At 42.6% G+C, this 17710-nt stretch overlaps 1 protein-coding gene and 1 pseudogene across 1 annotated transcript; one reads left to right on the top strand and one right to left on the bottom strand.

Moving 5' to 3' along the window:
* Positions 1-1022: 1022 nt before the first annotated feature.
* On the top strand, positions 1023-11485 carry LOC117041525 (serpin A12-like). Its single transcript, XM_033140411.1, has 5 exons — positions 1023-1138; positions 4985-5688; positions 7619-7889; positions 9898-10045; positions 11228-11485. Exons 2-5 carry the CDS (start codon positions 4992-4994, stop codon positions 11417-11419), a joined length of 1308 nt encoding a protein of 435 aa, XP_032996302.1. The 5' UTR covers positions 1023-1138; positions 4985-4991; the 3' UTR covers positions 11420-11485.
* A 2780-nt stretch (positions 11486-14265) lies between these two features.
* On the bottom strand, positions 14266-17486 carry LOC117041542 (annotated as a pseudogene).
* Between the last annotated feature and the right edge of the window lie 224 nt (positions 17487-17710).

Raw genomic sequence — 17710 nt, forward strand, 5'->3', positions numbered from 1 at the left:
TGCTACACCGCTTCCTACCTCCTTATTAGTGGTAGTGCCCTCTTTCAAAGTCAAATACCGGTACATTGGAATTCCTTGGTACTTGTCCACATACATCAGGGGCCTTGACTTGGGCACCAGATTATGGGTGCCTAGCAGCACATGCAACGTGCCACAGTGGTGCCTGGGAGGCCCAGAAGTCATGTTGGAAGCACCACAAGGTCTTGGGACGTGACTTTCAGGTCCTCTCAAAGCACCGGAAGTTGCGTCAAAAGGCATCACGAGACCTCTGAGGTGACGTCCGAGGCCTCACGGGCCTCTGATGCGACTTCCGGTGCTTCGTGAGGCCCTGGAAGTTATGTCAGAGGCCCTGCAGTGTGGGTGCCGAGCACTCACAACAAAACTTTTGTTGGCACCAGTGACATACATATTTATTGAGCTTGATAGCCCTGTGGTCACAGTTTCCAGTTGGTTCAATAACATGTCTCTCACCAAGTGATGCAACTTTTTATAGCCCTGTTTACAATGCTATGCTTTTCATCTGTCCACACACTGAAGCTCATCCTTTTACATCAACCAAGCATGAACAGACAGTTTTGAAATCTTCATCACATGAATCGGTGTTGTGCATAGGAGTATGGTCCATTTCTCAAATGTTATACCCAAAATATTTTTTTCCACCAATTTTGAAGAATGTTGTTCCCATTTCAAAGAATATCAGGAGCATCAAGTGCACAGGGCTATAACTAGATATATGGGGCTGTTGTCTTCTAGATAGTGCTTGTCATTGCCGAATTAATCCACACTGCTTGGGCTTAATTGCCATTTTCAAAATTGTTCCTTTTGTTTATAATGAGTTGGAAGATCATGACAATTAAGGTGTGGATTGATTATTTATTCATGCATTCACAAAGGGATTCAGTTTGATGAAAACCAGTTCCCAAATATCAAGGAACTGTATCATTATAAAGTCCTGTATCATTATAAAGTCACATGTCAATTCGGCATCCAGTAAAACTAGTTCCCTTTGTGCCTATGAGTCAGATAAACTAGTTCGCCAGTATCACAGGATGCTTTGCTTTCTCCAGTGTCCCAAGGGATCAAAGGAGGAGGAGCGGTGAAGACACAGAGAGAGTGGCAGGACAATATTGATTGAACTGTAAGTAAAATTCTCTTAGTAAATTGGGAATTGTGATATATTATTAGCCATGGTGTTGGATATTTGAAATTCATGAACCTACCTAATTGAAATGCAGGCTTACTCGTAAATTTCATAAAGTTCTTATAAGCTAGTTTTTTTTATTGTAAATATTGTGCAAGGTAAGTTACCAAGAAATAATAAGAAAATAAAAAGAAAAGTGGAGAGATGAAGAATGAAATTGGTAGGCCTTCTGATACGTTGAAATAAAAAAGAGAGATCAAATCCAGTGGCGTAGCTTGGGTGGCCAGCACCTGGGGCCGTGTGGAGGGTGCTAGTAAAGGCACAAAGAACACCAGAATAGCCCTTTGAATCAGACAAAGGCTGCCGATCTATGTTTACTCAGAAGTAAATCCCACAAAATTAGATGGGATTACTCTAAAGTAAATGAGGTTAGGATTGCAGCCTGAAACATGTCTAGTTCCACTGTGGTGTAGTGGTTAAGAGCGGTAGTCTCATAATCTGGTGAACCGGGTTCGCATCCCCGCTCTTCCACATGCAGCTGCTGGGTGACCTTGGGCTAGTCACACTTCTCTGAAATCTCTCAGCCTCACTCACCTCACAGAGAATTTGTTGTGGGCGAGGAAGGGAAAGGAGATAGTTAGCCTCCTTGAGACTCCTTAGGGTAATGATAAAGCGGGGTATCAAATCCAAACTCTTCTTCTTCTAGTCCAAAGTCCTGCTTCTTGCAATAGCCAACCAGATACAAATGAGAAACCCAGAAGCAGGGTAGGAGAGTAATTACGTTTCTCCAGCACTTGAGTCACACAGAAGGTAATATCAGTAGCGTACAGTGGGTTGCCAGCTCCCAGGGCCATGGAAGGGAGGGAAATGGATAGAGTGTGCATGCGCATTCAACTGCCTAACAGCGCCTGTGTAACCCAGGAGATCGTAGCCACAGAGAAAAGAAGAGTCATTCCGTTGTCTGGAGAGGTCACTTCCTAGTTCACATGGAGAAGCGATGGAAGCAGGAACGGGTACTGAAATTTTGCCCCCCCTAGCAATTTTGCACCCGGGGCAACCACCCCTGTGGGCCCCCTCATGCTATGCCACTGATCAAACCAACTACATCTTTGCAAAAATAGAGTACAATTAGTGGGATTTTTTGTACATTTTTTGTAGATTCTTCCTTTCATCCAAGGAGTTCAAGATTTCCCCCTCTGCACCCATTTTATCTTCACGGTTACCGTATGAGGTAGGCTAGACTAGAAATAGCAACTGCTCAAAGATCACCCAGTGAGATTTAAATTTGGGCTTCACCACTCCTGTCTTGGGTGGCTGCATAGAAGCAATTAACACTTCCGAAGTTTGAATGAGAGTTTATGAGCCATTAAGCAATAAAACAAGTCACCTAGTGAGCTTGTCAAAATATCTTTGTACTGGGGAGACTGCAGAATAAGGCACACTTTATTCCACACATGGGAACGTTTTCCAGTAAGAGCCCTTCAGCAGAAGTCCTTGTACAGACAGGATAACTTCATGGATGCTTTAGCTGAGATTCCTGCATTGTAAGGGGTTGCAACCTTGGGGGTCCCTTCCAGCTGTACAATTCTATGATTCTAGGATCTTCCTCCCCCAAATTGAGCATATATATATATGGTCCACTGGTCTCCTGTCACAACCCTTTCCAGTGGCTCAGCATGGCCAATACAAGCTTATCTCATGTGAGTCTTACAAGAACTCCTTGAGATAGTTTGTGCTTAGGCATAGTGGCATCCACTGGTTGAAGCTGGTACAGCATTATGGTCAACAATTCTACTCTTGCCTTAGCAAGGAAAGTGGAGGTAACAGCTTCTGTTGACATAGTCAGATGACTTACTCATCTAGCTGAGTATTGGTTTCAAACTGTAGATATTTCCAGCACTACCTGGAGATGCCAGGGTTGAAGTCTGGAACCTTCTGCATGCCAAGCAAATGCTGTACCACGGGGCTCTTCTACTTTTATCTGTAACATGGAGCAAGAGCCTGATTCTTAATAATATATTATTTAATAATGTACAGGTGAAACTCAAAAAATTTGAATATCGTGGAAAGGTTCATTTCTTTCAGTAATTCAATTTAAAAGGTGAATCTAATATATGAGATAAACTCACGACATGCAAAGCGAGATATATCAAGCCTTTATTTGTTATAATCGTGATGATTATGGCGTACAGCTGAGGAGAACCCCAAATTAACAATTTCAGCTTTGGGGTTTTCATCAGCTGCATGCCATAATCACCACAATTATAACAAATAAAGGCTTGACATATCTCGCTTTGCATGTCATGAGTCTATCTCATATATTAAACTCCAGTAGCTAATGAAAACAATTGCTTACATAAATGGACTATTCCACGATATTCTAATTTTTCGAGTTTCACCTGTATTAAATAAAATGTTTGAAACAGGGGGAGCATCCAATCCCACTCCAATTCCATTCCTTTGTTCTATTGTTATAGGTTGTCTCTCCCTGAGTGTCACTTGTGCTGGATTCAGGTTTAACTAGAAAATTTTCTAAACTTAATTCCAAAACTGCAGCTTTCAGTTCCTTCAGTTAATTTACACCTCTCTCCCCAACCCCGGCCCCTCTCGTTTATAGCTGTGCACATGAATGTTGATAATACACTGCAAAACAAACAAACAAACAAAAAACAAATGATAAATCTAAATGCCATTGCTCCTTCACAATTAGGTATTCATAAAATCATATCACGGTTGATGTTTTCCAGTATTTCTATTAAGTGTAAGGGGGAAGGGGAATGCAAAGGAACAGGAAGCTGCGGCAAACTATGCATGCACAATGCTTTGTAAAAAATGTTGCAATAATTAATAGACCATATTAGATTTGATTGGCTGGAAACTGCAGGGGCAGGGAGAAGGCTCTTGGGTCCTTCTTGAGGATTCCCCACAGACATCTGGTTGGCCACTGTGAGAACAGGATGCTGGACTAGTTGGGTCACTGGACTGATCCAGCAGGCTTTCCTCATGCTCTAATGTTCCTCGAAACAAAATAATAATAAAAAAATTCCTTCCAGTAGCACCTTAAAGGTAAAGGGGCCCCTGACTGTTAGGTCCAGTCGTGTCCAACTCTGGGGTTGCAGCGCTCATCTCGCTTTACTGGCCGAGGGAGCTGGTGTACAGCTTCCGGGTCATGTGGCCAGCATGACTAAGCCGCTTCTGGCGAACCAGAGCAGCACACGGAAACACCGTTTACCTTCCCACCAGAGAGGTACCTATTTATGTACTTGCACTTTGACATGCTTTCGAACTGCTAGGTTAGCAGGAGCAGGGACCAAGCAACGGGAGCTCACCCCATTGTGAGGATTCGAACCACCGACCTTCTGATTGGCAAGCCCTAGGGTCTGTGGTTTAACCCACAGCGCCACCCGCTAAGTAGCACCTTAGAGACCAACTAATTTTGTTATTGGTATGAGCTTTCGTGTGCATGCACACTTCTTCAAAGTTCAATAGGGAAGAGCCTGCAAGTCTTATAATGGAACCCAATATTCCACCTGCTGAATTATAATGAAGGTAGGGGTGCTGCATTCATTGAGATCGGATGATGTGGCAGAGGTGAAATTGGGGCAGCTCAGGGGAAGTGCCCCTAACCTTGCCACCTCCTTCCTTCATATCTATCCCAACAAGGGCAGTGCCACCAAAAGGACACTACTACCTCTGCCCCTGCATGAATCAGGGTAACCATGGTTTACTGCCAATGGTACAAATAGCACACTAGATTTTTGGGGGGGGGGGCAGCTGAAAATAATGAGTTAATTGAACTAATATATTTTTTTCTTTCTCCCTCCCCCTCTCTTTTTTAAAAAGGGGGAAAATGGCGATTTCCCTCCTCTTCTTTTTAATTGCTGGGATCCTGGCTAACAATTTTAACCTACCAAATTCTGTGAATCCCAGCAGTTACATGAACAGGTGTGACAATGATGAGAGCAACCCCCAAGATATGAACCGCCAAAACCAACCCAGTGGAGGAAGAACACAGACTCCAAACCAGGTCCTGGTCAACAGCAATTCAGACTTTGCATTCAAGTTCTTCAGGCAGGTTTCTTCTAATGGAGGCAACCGGGGCAGTCCATTCAAGAAGAACATCGTCTTCTCTCCCATGTGTATCTCCACAGCTTTTGCGATGCTGTCTTTGGGCGCTAGGGCCAACACTTTAGACCAGATCCTTAGAGGACTTGACTTCAAGCCATCAGAGATTCAGGAGAGGATGATACACGAAGGCTTCCACAACCTCATCTACTCTTTAAGCAACGGGGGTTCAGGCCTCCAAATGGAAATGGGGAATTGTCTGTTTGTGCAAAATGAGTTGCATCCACAACCGCAGTTCCTAAGGGAGCTCAGGAACATTTATGGAGGAGAGATCTATAAGGAAAATTTTAAGAACACAGCAGTAACTGAGGAGCACATCAATCAATACGTCAAAACGAAAACCCATGGGAAGATTTCTAAGCTCGTTGATGGAGTCGACCCAATTACTGAAATACTACTGGTTAGCTATATTTACATGAAAGGTAAGACAAGCTAATGGGCCTGCCCTGTGACCTCATTTTCTCACCTTATGGCTAACCCTAGATTCTCGTCACTTCCCACATAGTTCCAAAGTAGAACTTCATCCTGTGTACTGATGTTTGCTTTTGTTTGTGAGGAAGAGAATTTTGGTCTGGCAACCAATTCCTGCTTCACAGTGATTCTATCCAATGGATCTGTTATTAGGTGACCTCAGTAATTACGACTGTGCAAGGCAGCCTCAGTTCAATTCAGAACCTAATTCAATGTTTTAATCCCTTTCTTTCTTTCTTTCTTTCTTTCTTTCTTTCTTTCTTTCTTTCTTTCTTTCTCTCTTTCTTTCTCTCTTTCTCTCTTTCTCTCTTTCTCTCTTTCTCTTGTTCTTTCTGTCTTTCTTATGCCCTGCACTTCCAAGGCTAGTAAAATGCCCAGGATTCCTTAGTGTGTTCAGTGAAGTTAGTAAAAGTATTTAAATTTGACACAGTGACAGAAGGGGGGAAATACAGCAACCTCTGATTTAGATGAAAAAGTGGAACAAATAATTCAATACGTTTCCATATATGAATTATTAGCCAAATATTGAAGTTGTATTTGACCATGTACAACCATGAAAGATATCAGGGTGTTATTCATTAATGAGGATTTAGAACTGATAAATTTAGGTTGGACAAATAGCTAATCAATTCAAAACCGAGGAGTTCAAACCACCATGACATTCATAGGATATAATGAGTTGAAAGGTAATTTAAAGGTCATCGAGTCCAACCCCTGAGTAATACATGTGCTTTTTGTTGGGAGCCTACAGTGCAGGATACAACAACAGTATCTCTGTCACATAGTCATTCAACATCTGCTTAAATCAGAGGTGTCTGTCTATGATCATGTAGAGGAGCATTCATCCATAGAACCCCCTCCTAACTGCAGCCTGAAATGATACAGTTCCATTGTCTCTGGATTTAAGCCACTTGTTAACTTTGTATTTTGAGATCATGCAAGGAACAGAGGTCTCAATAGGCAGCTCATTTAAAAAAAATAAATAACTGGGCACCATAATAATTTATTTGATAAATAGTGTTATAAAAGGGTACACATTGGTGTTTACATTCCTGCGCCCCCCCTGAAGTTATGAACTGATTTTTTTAAAAAGTGAATTCAATATACACACTTCAGTTTGTGATTGTTTAGCAGATGCCACTCACAACCATGTGGGCCCATGTGCAAACTTTTCATTTCTTTTAACTATGTCAGCTAACATAGGAGAATCTGACCAAACATTGGGAAGAACTTTCTGACAGTAAGAGCAGTTCGACAGTGGAATGAACTTCCTTGGAAGGTTGTGATCTTCACCTCCTTGGGGGTTTTAAAGCAGAGATTGGATGGCCATCTGTCAAGCATGCTTAAGCTGAGATTCCTGCACTGCATGGGGTTGGACTACATGCCCCTTTGGGGCCCCTCCAACTGTACAATTCTGTGATTCAATGATTCTGTGATCTAGGTTGTGATGAATTACATCATGTACTATAACTATATTTCAGAGATGGTGAAAGAGAAATTGAGAGAGGGAGAAAAGCAGAAATATTTTTGAAAGCTGAAAGAAAAGCGAAAGGACAGCTCTAGAGTAAGGGTTGTAGCCAACGCCATTATCCTTAGCCCCATTGAAATTAATGAACCAAACTAGTCATGTCTATTATTTTCAGGGACTCTACTCTGAGTAGGACTAACATTGGATACAACTTGGAGAAATGAAGGGTAAAGAGATAGAAGACAAAATCCCGTGGACTAAAGATCTAACCAAGATCAAGAAATGTTGAGTGTCCTCAAGTGCCTGCAGCTTCTTGCATGCAAACAGGTCTATGCAAGAGTAGAATTGTTCTAATGAGTAACAAGTAGCTATGCCACTTTTTAAAAAAATATCCCTTTCTTCTTTTCCGTAAGCCAAATGGAAGAAGCCCTTTGACCCAAAGTACACGACAGAGCAGAACTTCTACGTGGATCCTTACACGGTTGTGAAAGTGCCAATGATGTTCCAGATGGGCATGTTTGAAACTGGCTATGACAACGAGCGACTGTGCACCGTTTTGAAGCTGCCTTACGAAGGAAATGCCGCTTCCTATTTTATCCTACCTGACAAGGGGAAGATGGAGAGGGTGGCTAACAGCTTGTCGTGTGGAGCTTTGCGGACTTGGAAAAGAATACTCACAAGGAGGTAACAGCTTTCAACTTTTGACTCTGGTGTCAGGCAGCTCAGATTCAGAGATATAAGAACAATTGTGGGGTGAGCTTTTGAAGGAAAGGCCTTACTTCAGCAGTGGGGAAATTGTGGCCCTCGGGATGTTGCTGGACTCTAGTTCCTACTTCCCATCAGTCCCAGCCATCCTGGCCAATGGCTAGGGATGAAGGAAGTTGTAGCTGAGCAACCTCTGGAGTTTACAAGTTCCCCATCCTTGTTTTACTTCAGCTGATGCATGCAGGGGGTGGACATACAACACTCCACAAGTGTCCCAGAAAAACTGGGCCATCCTGTTTTATTGTATGAGAGCATGGCAGATCTTGCCCTGGAAAAGTGTCTTTTGGGCTATGTGATCTCACACAGGTCACATGATTTTGTGCAGGTACACAGCCTGGAAGACGTCCATCTTCCAGTGTTTTGGGACTCAAGATGTTGGACACTCAGTATGACATACTGTATCTGATGAAATAGCCTTTGCCTAAGAAAGCTGATGGCAAGGATGGAGAACTTGTGGTCCCATCCCCCCCCCAAGCGTTGGACATAAAGCCAAACCAAGCAGTTTTTGGAGCACTTCAGACTGAGGTGGCCTTTGTGACAAAGTACAGATCAGGGTACAAATTGGACCTTGTTGCTGGTGCACACTCTTAGTTAAGCTGCCCTTCCTTATAGTTTGTCCCTGGCGTTTGGTGTTCAGGTAGCCTGCCTCTACACATGGAGATTAGGAAGCTGTCTTCTGGGAATATAGCAGAATATAGTACTGATCACCAAAGAATTGATGCTTTTGAATTATGGTGCTGGAGGAGACTCTTGAGAGTCTCATGGACTGCAAGAAGGTCAAACCTATCCATTCTTAAAGAAATCAGCCCTGAGTGCTCACTGGAAGGACAGATCCTGAAGTTGAGGCTCCAGTATTTGGCCACCTCATGAGAAGGGAAGACTCCCTGGAAAAGACCCTGATGTTGGGAAAGATGGAGGGCACAAGGAGAAGGGGACGACAGAGGATGAGATGGTTGGACAGTGTTCTCGAAACTACTAACATGAGTTTGGCCAAACTGCGAGAGGCAGTGAAGGATAGGCGTGCCTGGCGTGCTCTGGTCCATGGGGTCACGAAGAGTCGGACACGACTGAACGACTGAACAACAACAACAGTGCAGGTTTAGCACTCATTTTCATGTTACATGCTTCCAGAAGATATACATTTCCAAATAATGCAGAATAAGCCCTAAACTTGAGCTGGATTTCTGAAAGTGGTTTTTTGTTTTTTTTTACATTGCATGAAATCTGAAATCCAATGCAGAAATTAACAGGCAGGGAAATGTTGGGGAAATGGAATAAAATGCCATGTAAATACAGCCTGGGTTTGTACATGAGAATAAGGAGGTAACATGGATGGTTTCACTTTGGACTACAGGTGAGGGTACCACTTTTGAACACTCCCCCATGCAATTGCCCCTCCTTGAAAATAGAAAGCTAGCCTGGCAGTGAGAAAGTTTCTAGCTCAGTCCTTAGCCTGGTCTGCTGCATCTCTCTTTGCAAGAATTTTTACATGTGGTGGTACATTATAGATAGATGATGATGATAGATAGATAGATAGCCATCTATCTACATTCTGAAGTAGGGGAAGCCCAGTGTGGTGTAGTGGTTAAAAGCAGTAGACTTGTAATCTGGTGAACCGGGTTCACGTCTCCGCTCCTCCACATGCAACTGCTGGGTGACCTTGGGCTAGTCACACTTCTCTGAAGTCTCTCAGCCCCACTCACCTCACAGAGTGTTTGTTGTGGAGGAGGAAGGGAAAGGAGAATGTTAGCCGCTTTGAGACTCCTTCGGGTAGTGATAAAGTGGGATATCAAATCCAAAATCCTCTTCTTCTTCATTTTACCACTTCATTCTGCTGTATAATATACATGGCCTAATATGCATGGTATTTTCTCATATGATTAATAAATTATTCTTTGTCTTTCTCCCTTGTTTTATTCTTGAATAGCTCTGTAGATGTGTATCTTCCAAGATGCTTGGCGAGTGGAGAGCTTAACCTGAAAGACATAATGTACACCATGGGTGTGGTTGATGTATTCACTGACAGAGCAGACCTGTCTGGAATTACAGGGCAGCCTCAGCACAGGCTTTCGGGAGTAAGTTGGGGCTTTTATTTGTGTGTGTGTGTAGGAAAGAGAATGAACATGGTAGAAGCTGTGAAGGCTTGAATTTCTGCATGTGCATATCACCAGGCTAACTTGTTTCAGCATCATGGTGTCCTTCAAAAAATCCAGGTGTTGTCATTTGGAGAGGGTGGTAAACATTTTCTGTTGGTTAGCCCCAGGCCAAAGAACTCAGGGCCTCTCAAAGAACTGAAAGTTTCTAGAGATTGTGAAAAAAATTGGAATGACCTGTTCCACCACTTTAAGCGCACAGTAAATTCCAATTCCTTGGATACCAAGGAATTTATATGTGCACCTGGCAGGGCAATCTTATACATACTTAGCCCACTGTGGGCTTGATCTCTGCTCAGTCTGTTTAGGGACACAGTCTTCGGCTGGATCTACACTGACCTTTTTAACATTATTAGAACAATATTAGATATATCGTTCTAAAATGTCACGTGGCATACTCGTAGATTAAGAATGTTCATTACCTTGTTTTGTCCATCACAACACACTTTTCCTATTGCCAGGTCCTGGGTGCCCTCTGGTGTCACATTTTAATAACATAACTTCCCTGGGGAGAAGTACTAAAATGCTGGTGAATTTTCACAGGAAATTGGAAGGGACTTTCATGGAGATAAGGAAACTTGTGAAAACTGGCCCTTTTGGAAACAGAACCCTTTTGCAAACTCAGGATCCAACCCTGTGTCAGAAAGCATACAAAGTGCACCTGGTTTTTCTTGATAGGTTGCTTTGAGCATTTGTTTTCTTTGGTCTAAAGCAGCTAACAAATGTACCACAAAGACAACCCTAGTGCCACTCAAGTTGGTTCTTTTCCCCTCCCAACCCCCACCAACTTTGGTGGCAGTGGCAAAGAAGAAGAAAGAAAAGAAGTAGACTCATTCCTGGTGTGGACAACCCGATGGTGATGCAAATCACCTCCTCCCTCATCATCAGGAAAAATTGTGTTTGTGTGTGTCTTCTGTGTGTGCTCATATGAGGGTGTGTGATTGAGAGTGTGGGGCTTCTGGCTCTTGGAAGTTTGGGCATATGAGAATGCTTCCCTCAATCTCAAAAAGCTGTGAACCACCCCTAGTCCAAGAAAACGCACTTGCATTTTATCCATCCATTGGCAGAATGACATTCTCCCCCCCCAATATTTCCTTTGCACAGGCCCTTCATAAGGCTATGATGATGATAGATGAGAGAGGAACAGAAGCCGCAGCAGCCTCTTCTATGGATACGGTCCCAATGTCTATGCCTACAATCATTAAGTTCAATGAGCCTTTCATAACCATGATTGTTGATGAACCTACTAACAGTATCCTCTTCATGGCGAAGATCTTCAATCCTACAGAGAAGTAGCTGTAGACCAAGATCATCTGACTGTTAGCCAGCATGTACTCAATAAACTCATTGGTCTGATCAGCACTGAAGTGACTTGGTTTTTGTTTCTCCAGTTGAGCTGCGCTATTGGGTTACTTGGGGAGGAAAGGAAGGGCAAAAGGCTGACTGGGGTCATCAAATCAGCATTGCCTGCAAATTTGGGAACAGTACCTTGTGATGTGGTAGCTTCAGACCCATTCTACCATCCTTTTCATATATATCAACTGCCCAGATAGAGGAATCCCTAGTGCAGGGGAGGGGAACATTTTTCAAACCAAGGTCAGTATTCCCTTCTGGGCATCCTGGGACAGGGCAAGTGCTTGTGATGGGCAGGGACAGAGGCAAAGATTCAGCAATGAATGCAAATATCATCTTTGCACAGCAGGCTAGTTTTTACATGCATACACCTTTCTGTTTGTTGGATCAATCCATCAACCTCTGATGGATGATTTAGAAGGATTGGGTCCAGCATCACTTTCACTGTGTGTGTGTGTGTGTGTGTGTGTGCGCGCGCGCGCCAGTATCCATATTTGGCAGAGTTACATCTCAAAGCAGCTCCTTCCTTCAGGATTGAAGGTACACCAGTAGGCAATAAACACTCATGGACGCCATAAAGATTCAGTCAAGTGTAGAGGTTTACTTGACAGGCATAAAAGCATACTGGTAGCAAATATGTACAGACATTCACCACTGCCATGGTCAAGGCATGCTTAGCGTCCAACAAGAGTCCAAGACTCCCTCTCTGCTTCTCTCACCACAAGGAACAAGCAGGAGACTCACTACAAGTTACAAGTTACACAGAACTGTTATCAGTACTTCCTGTCACACTGCGCATGTCCAAAGAACAATTCCCACAGAAAACATCCTTGCATAGACAAAACAGTCTCAGCCTTCTGCTGCTTCTTGAAACTTCTTCTCTGTTTCTGGAACAAATGATTCTCACACAGAGAGAATATCCAACACTGTTCTCCAATCAGGAAAACAAGGGTCATTACCTGGGGAGAGTCCCAAAGCTAAGGTTACCAGACGTGCCCGTTTCCCGGGAACAGTCCCCAGATTTACAAATCAGTCCCCTGACAAAATCCTATCATTCCTACTGAAGTTGAAAAGTGTCCCTGGATTCACAGAAAAAAATCTGGTAACCTTACCCAAAGCCCCTGCCCAATCTTGACTAGATGGGCCATTGGCCTGATCAGGCAGACTCTTCTTATGTTCTTAAGAATTATAAGTTGACACACATTTGCAAGGCTCTGGCAGATTCCTAGAGCCCCACCTCCTTCTCCAAACTGTGCAAGTGCTAGGTAAGCTTTGGAAAGGAGGCAGGATGAACCTAGGACCCTGTCAGAGTCCTCACACCTCCTTCCTAAAGCCCAGCACTTACTAGGCTTTGGGATGAGGTGGGTAGGTTCCCCCTTGGCTCCCAGCACCTTGTGCAGGAGAACTGGTTGTAAATAATGCACATGTACAATAAGTATGCATGTGTGTACAACAACTGGATGTAGGTTCAGGATTGCAACATCTCAGGGCCACAATACTTTAAGGACTACTTGTCCACAGATTAACAGACCCTGCAATAATCCTCTAAAGTCATTTCTTGTGTGTGTCCTCCACAACAGGTCTGGAGGGCGGAAACATGATGACAGGTCTTTTCTGAAGTGGTTCCTTATTTGATTGGCTCCCAGCTAACAGTTATAGCATTATCATTAGGTGGTGATCTTGCTTATTGTAAGCACCTCTGTTGAGAAACAAGATTTCTTCCACTTGAATAAGTGTGTGTGGCCACTTCCCCATCCTCCATACACATAACCATTTAGGATGGGAAAGTGCAAGCAGTCCCATATCTCAGGTCATCAATACTACATAGGATGGCGTGTTGAAAGCACCTTGGACAGACCTGCCCCTTGAAATAATTTTATTTCTGACCTTAAAGGTTAAGTTACAATAATTATTAATACCAATCATTCAGATACCGAATTATATAATTTAGATAAAGTAGCCCCCAGCATGCTAGATTGGATGAATTAATTATTTGCTTTATTTCCGCATTCCAAAATCTTATTAATTTCTATTACATTTCAGTCATCAAAATAATCCCTTATTCACGGTGTTCCGTTGCGCCAGAAGTGGTTTAGTCATGCTAGCCACATGACCCGGAAAGCTGTCTGTGCACAAACGCCGGCCTGAAAGCGAGATGAGCGCCACAACCCCATAGTCACCTTTGACTGGACATAACCACAGCTGTCAACTTTTCCCTTTTCTTGCGAGGAATCCTATTCGGAATAAGGGAATTTCCCTTTAAAAAGGGGGAAAGTTGACAGCTATGGACATAACCATCCAGGGGTCCTTTACCTTTTTTGCCTTTTTTTACCTAGTCCTTTGCATAGGATCCTTACTTGTAGCTTTATAAATCATTTAATGTGCCAACATGAATAGAAGTTGTTAATATTGCAGTTGTTGTATAAGGGATTATGATTCTAATCGAAACCATCTCGTCCTCTGTCGTCCCCTTCTCCTTGTGCCCTCCATCTTTCCCAACATCAGGGTCTTTTCTAGGGAGTCTTCTCTTCTCATGAGGTGACACAACATACATAATAAAATAATATTTTTTGTTGGGAACCACCCAGAGTGGCTGGGGCAACCCAGTCAAATGAGTGGCATATAAATGTCTTGTCTGGCACCTACAGGTACGTAACGAAGGCACCAGGTGAGCCCCCTGGGGAGGGCATTCCACAAATAAGGAACCACTTGGAGTGAACGCTGGAGAGCACACTTAAAATAAATAGCATATTTTTTAAGATTGTGAAAAAAGAAAGAAAAACGCCAAGTGATTTTGCAGACAACTCAATCAGTGTTTTATTTGTTTAGTTTGGGAACATGTGACAGTAATCACTCTGATACCTAAAAACATCTTATCAATCATGCTTCATGTTGGAAACCCCATGTTTTCTGTGCTGCAACACAAGTTGAGCAATCATGCCACATTAGGATTAATGACTTTTCCCATGAACAGGATGGTGCCAGTTTCCTCGTTAACAATCTGTATCAGAAAGGGGCGATTGAAATTAATTACGGGAGGAAGGGAGGTAGGAACAATTTCAATGGCAGTAGTAGCTGCAGCTTCAGTGCCATTCTCGTGGACATTCAAATGAGCTTTGTGAATAGCCTGCAAAGAAATAAAAGAAAATTTAGTGCAAGATTGTGTCTGACTCAGCGTTTTATCATGAGAAAATCTAGGCCTTCAAAACAAACAGATCCATTGAATGTCTTAAGAAACAACATCATGTGGTCATTTCTCACTCTTATTATCTATTGATCTGGTTCCTCTAACCAGTTCTAAGCATCATTTTTTTGTACCAGTCAACCTAAAGAAATAGATGGAATTTTCTGAAAATCTTGATATCAATCTTCTCCATGATTTTTTCCCCCTAGTTCTTGTCTCTCTCCCTTAATGTTGATGAGAAGGAAGATCCCTGTCCCTGGCTGATTATGCTAAAAATACTAACACTTCTTTCATATACACATCATATATATAATTATCCTATTACTCCTATAATATTATAAGCACTAGGTTTCCAAAAATTAGCCAGCACATAAACAGATAAATATAAAAGTTTATATAACTGGATAAAACACATATTTAGTAATATACTTTAAAATTATGCTGCAGCAATACACACAGCATATCGTGAATCGGGAGTATTTTTAAAAAAACAACTACAATGCATGAGCGGGTCAGACTAAAGCAGGTATGTGATATATGATACTGTCTGCACAAAGCTTGTAAATATATCAGATTTCTCCTCCTTCTCCAATGCTAACTGCAGTCTTTGCAAAGCAACTGGTACCTAATCATCTGCTCTTGAAAATTCTGCGTCAGAGGTGGGGAAGCTGTTGCCCTCCGGATGTTTTTGGATCCCAACTCCCATCAGCCCCATAGAGCATGATCAAAGGAAGAGGGAGAGCTGGGGCTTAAGGGTCTCTCCATCAGTTCTATTGGGAGACAAGCTCCATTGGGACTCCCCCCACCAACTCACCAAGAACCACTCATGCCATTAGACTGTAGGAGAGGGAGAGATGGGATTTTGGTGCCTCTTAATCATCATAGCTGGAAGAGCAAATATTTTTGGCTCCTCCTCTCTATGAGAGATGGGATTGTGGTTCAAGTACCCCAAATTATGTTCATTTGAACCTTCAGACACCTCTGGTGAAAAATGGAGGATGCAAGAAAATATAGATCAACCTGTTACATTTTGAGCAGCCTACCGTGGAAATCTTCAGCTCAGGCTTCCCAGTAATTCCAGAGAGGTCTGCTTGATCTGTGAATATCTCCATGATATTCATTCTTCTTAAGATCCCTTTGATAACATAGTTGCCAGAGATTGTAAACTTTGGAAGGAATAGCTGTATTCCCCTGTTGAAAGAGGAATCAGAGGCTAGTGAGGTATTGCTTTGGGGGGGGGGGAATGTGCCAGGAAGATTTTGGGTGTCATATGGCAGGACAGAATTCCCATCAAAGAAGTGCTCTCACAAGCCCACATTCCTAGCATGTTTGCACTCCTGTCTCAGCAACGTCTATGCTCGATTGATCCTGTTCTAAAATTACAAGGGACTTGGTCATTATACAGCCTATCACTACCCCTCAAACTCACAAAAATATATTTACACCTACAAATATGTACTACACTCTTTCCACTATAGCATGCACACTTACCGTGATTTCGTTGAATTCATCCATTTTAACAAAACGTCTTTGCTTAGAGCATTTTCCAACTGCTTCATTTTTCCTTGGTCAGGAAGAATAAATAATGCTGAAACTTTGCCCTTGTAAGGGAGCTTCACAACCTCGCAGGTCAGGATTGTATCACGGTAAGTCTCAAACCAGCTGCCTTTGTTCATCATTGGGACTTTCACGGTTGTTTGCTCATCCACATGGAAGTCTCGTTCTCTTGTACTGAGAGAATTGAAAGGTTTTTCCCAATTGGCTTATGGAAAGAACAATAACAGCATACAGGTCATTTAATTCTTCAACATATTAATTGTCATACTCAGAGCTTTTAATAAAAGCTCCTGTTTTGGTGGCATCTTCCTGTGCTGAGATACCTGCCTTTATAGTTCTGTTCTTAATCTAGTTCCCAATTGCATAATCTCATTTCCAGGAATGGGGTACTCACAATATATTTGATTTGTTTTGATAATGGTGGAGGTCAATTTTCTGATTGATTAAAAGAACTTCTCTGTGATGAGAAGTCTGAGAAGATTCTTCTCACACAATGGGCAGATGATGACTCCAGACTAAAGCACCAACAAATCTGAACCACAGCTTAAACTTTAAACTTTAAACTGAGAACATCTAAGAAGCAAAACGTGTATAAAACAAGTCCATCTGACTTACCTCTCATGTAAATATAGTTCACAATAACCATTAGAGCGTCTGGGTTAAGACCCTGGACAGCATCAACTATTTTCCCATTTGTTTTATTTTCTATATAGCTATTGATTTACCTTTCTGCTACTGAAGGATTCTTGAAGTTAGTCAGAAGAACGTCTGTGTCATAAAAATGTTTGGCATCATCCAGGAACTTTTTCAGGAGTTTCGCTTGGTCACCTGTGAATAGGGCGTTCCCAATGCTCAGGTGGAGTTCAGCATTGGGGTGGTTCAGTATACGTAAGAGATGATGGAAACCCTCATGTATTTCCTGTTTGGTAACATCTGACTGGCTAAAGCCAAGTCCTGACAAAAGCTGACTCAACGTGGTTGTTCTAGCTCCCAGTGACACTAGGGCCAAGGCAGTGGAAATGCTCAGAGGGGAAAAGAAAATGTTCTTCTCAGCGGTCTCCGAAGCAACGTGGTGGTAGAATCGAAAGGCGAAGTCAGCATTTCCTGGGCCTATCTTCAAAGAGGGCAGGTCTCTTTCACCTTCAGCTGGAGGAGAATGGGCATGGTCATTGTCCTCTTTGTAGTCAGGGGTATGGTGACATTGGGCAAAAGCACAGAGCCCAGAAAGAAGCAAACACAAGTAGAGGCGAGACATTATGTTCCTCTGGAAGTCGTCTGTGAATACAAATCACATTCAAAATCCATCATTGCAATGGCTTACCTTTGAGTCATTCGACTCTTATATGCCTTTCTGGCAGGATTTTAAAAAAAACTCGCTTTCTTTTCTTTTGGCAGAATGTTAGACGCATAGTGATCTTTGTTAAAGCCTTTATTAAGGTTGGAGTGAGGTAAAATAAAGCTGTGGCCCTTCACTAAAGATTTTTGTGGCAGCT

This window comes from Lacerta agilis, chromosome 1, assembly GCF_009819535.1.
Source record: "Lacerta agilis isolate rLacAgi1 chromosome 1, rLacAgi1.pri, whole genome shotgun sequence".
Classification (NCBI taxonomy): Eukaryota; Metazoa; Chordata; class Lepidosauria; order Squamata; family Lacertidae; genus Lacerta; species Lacerta agilis.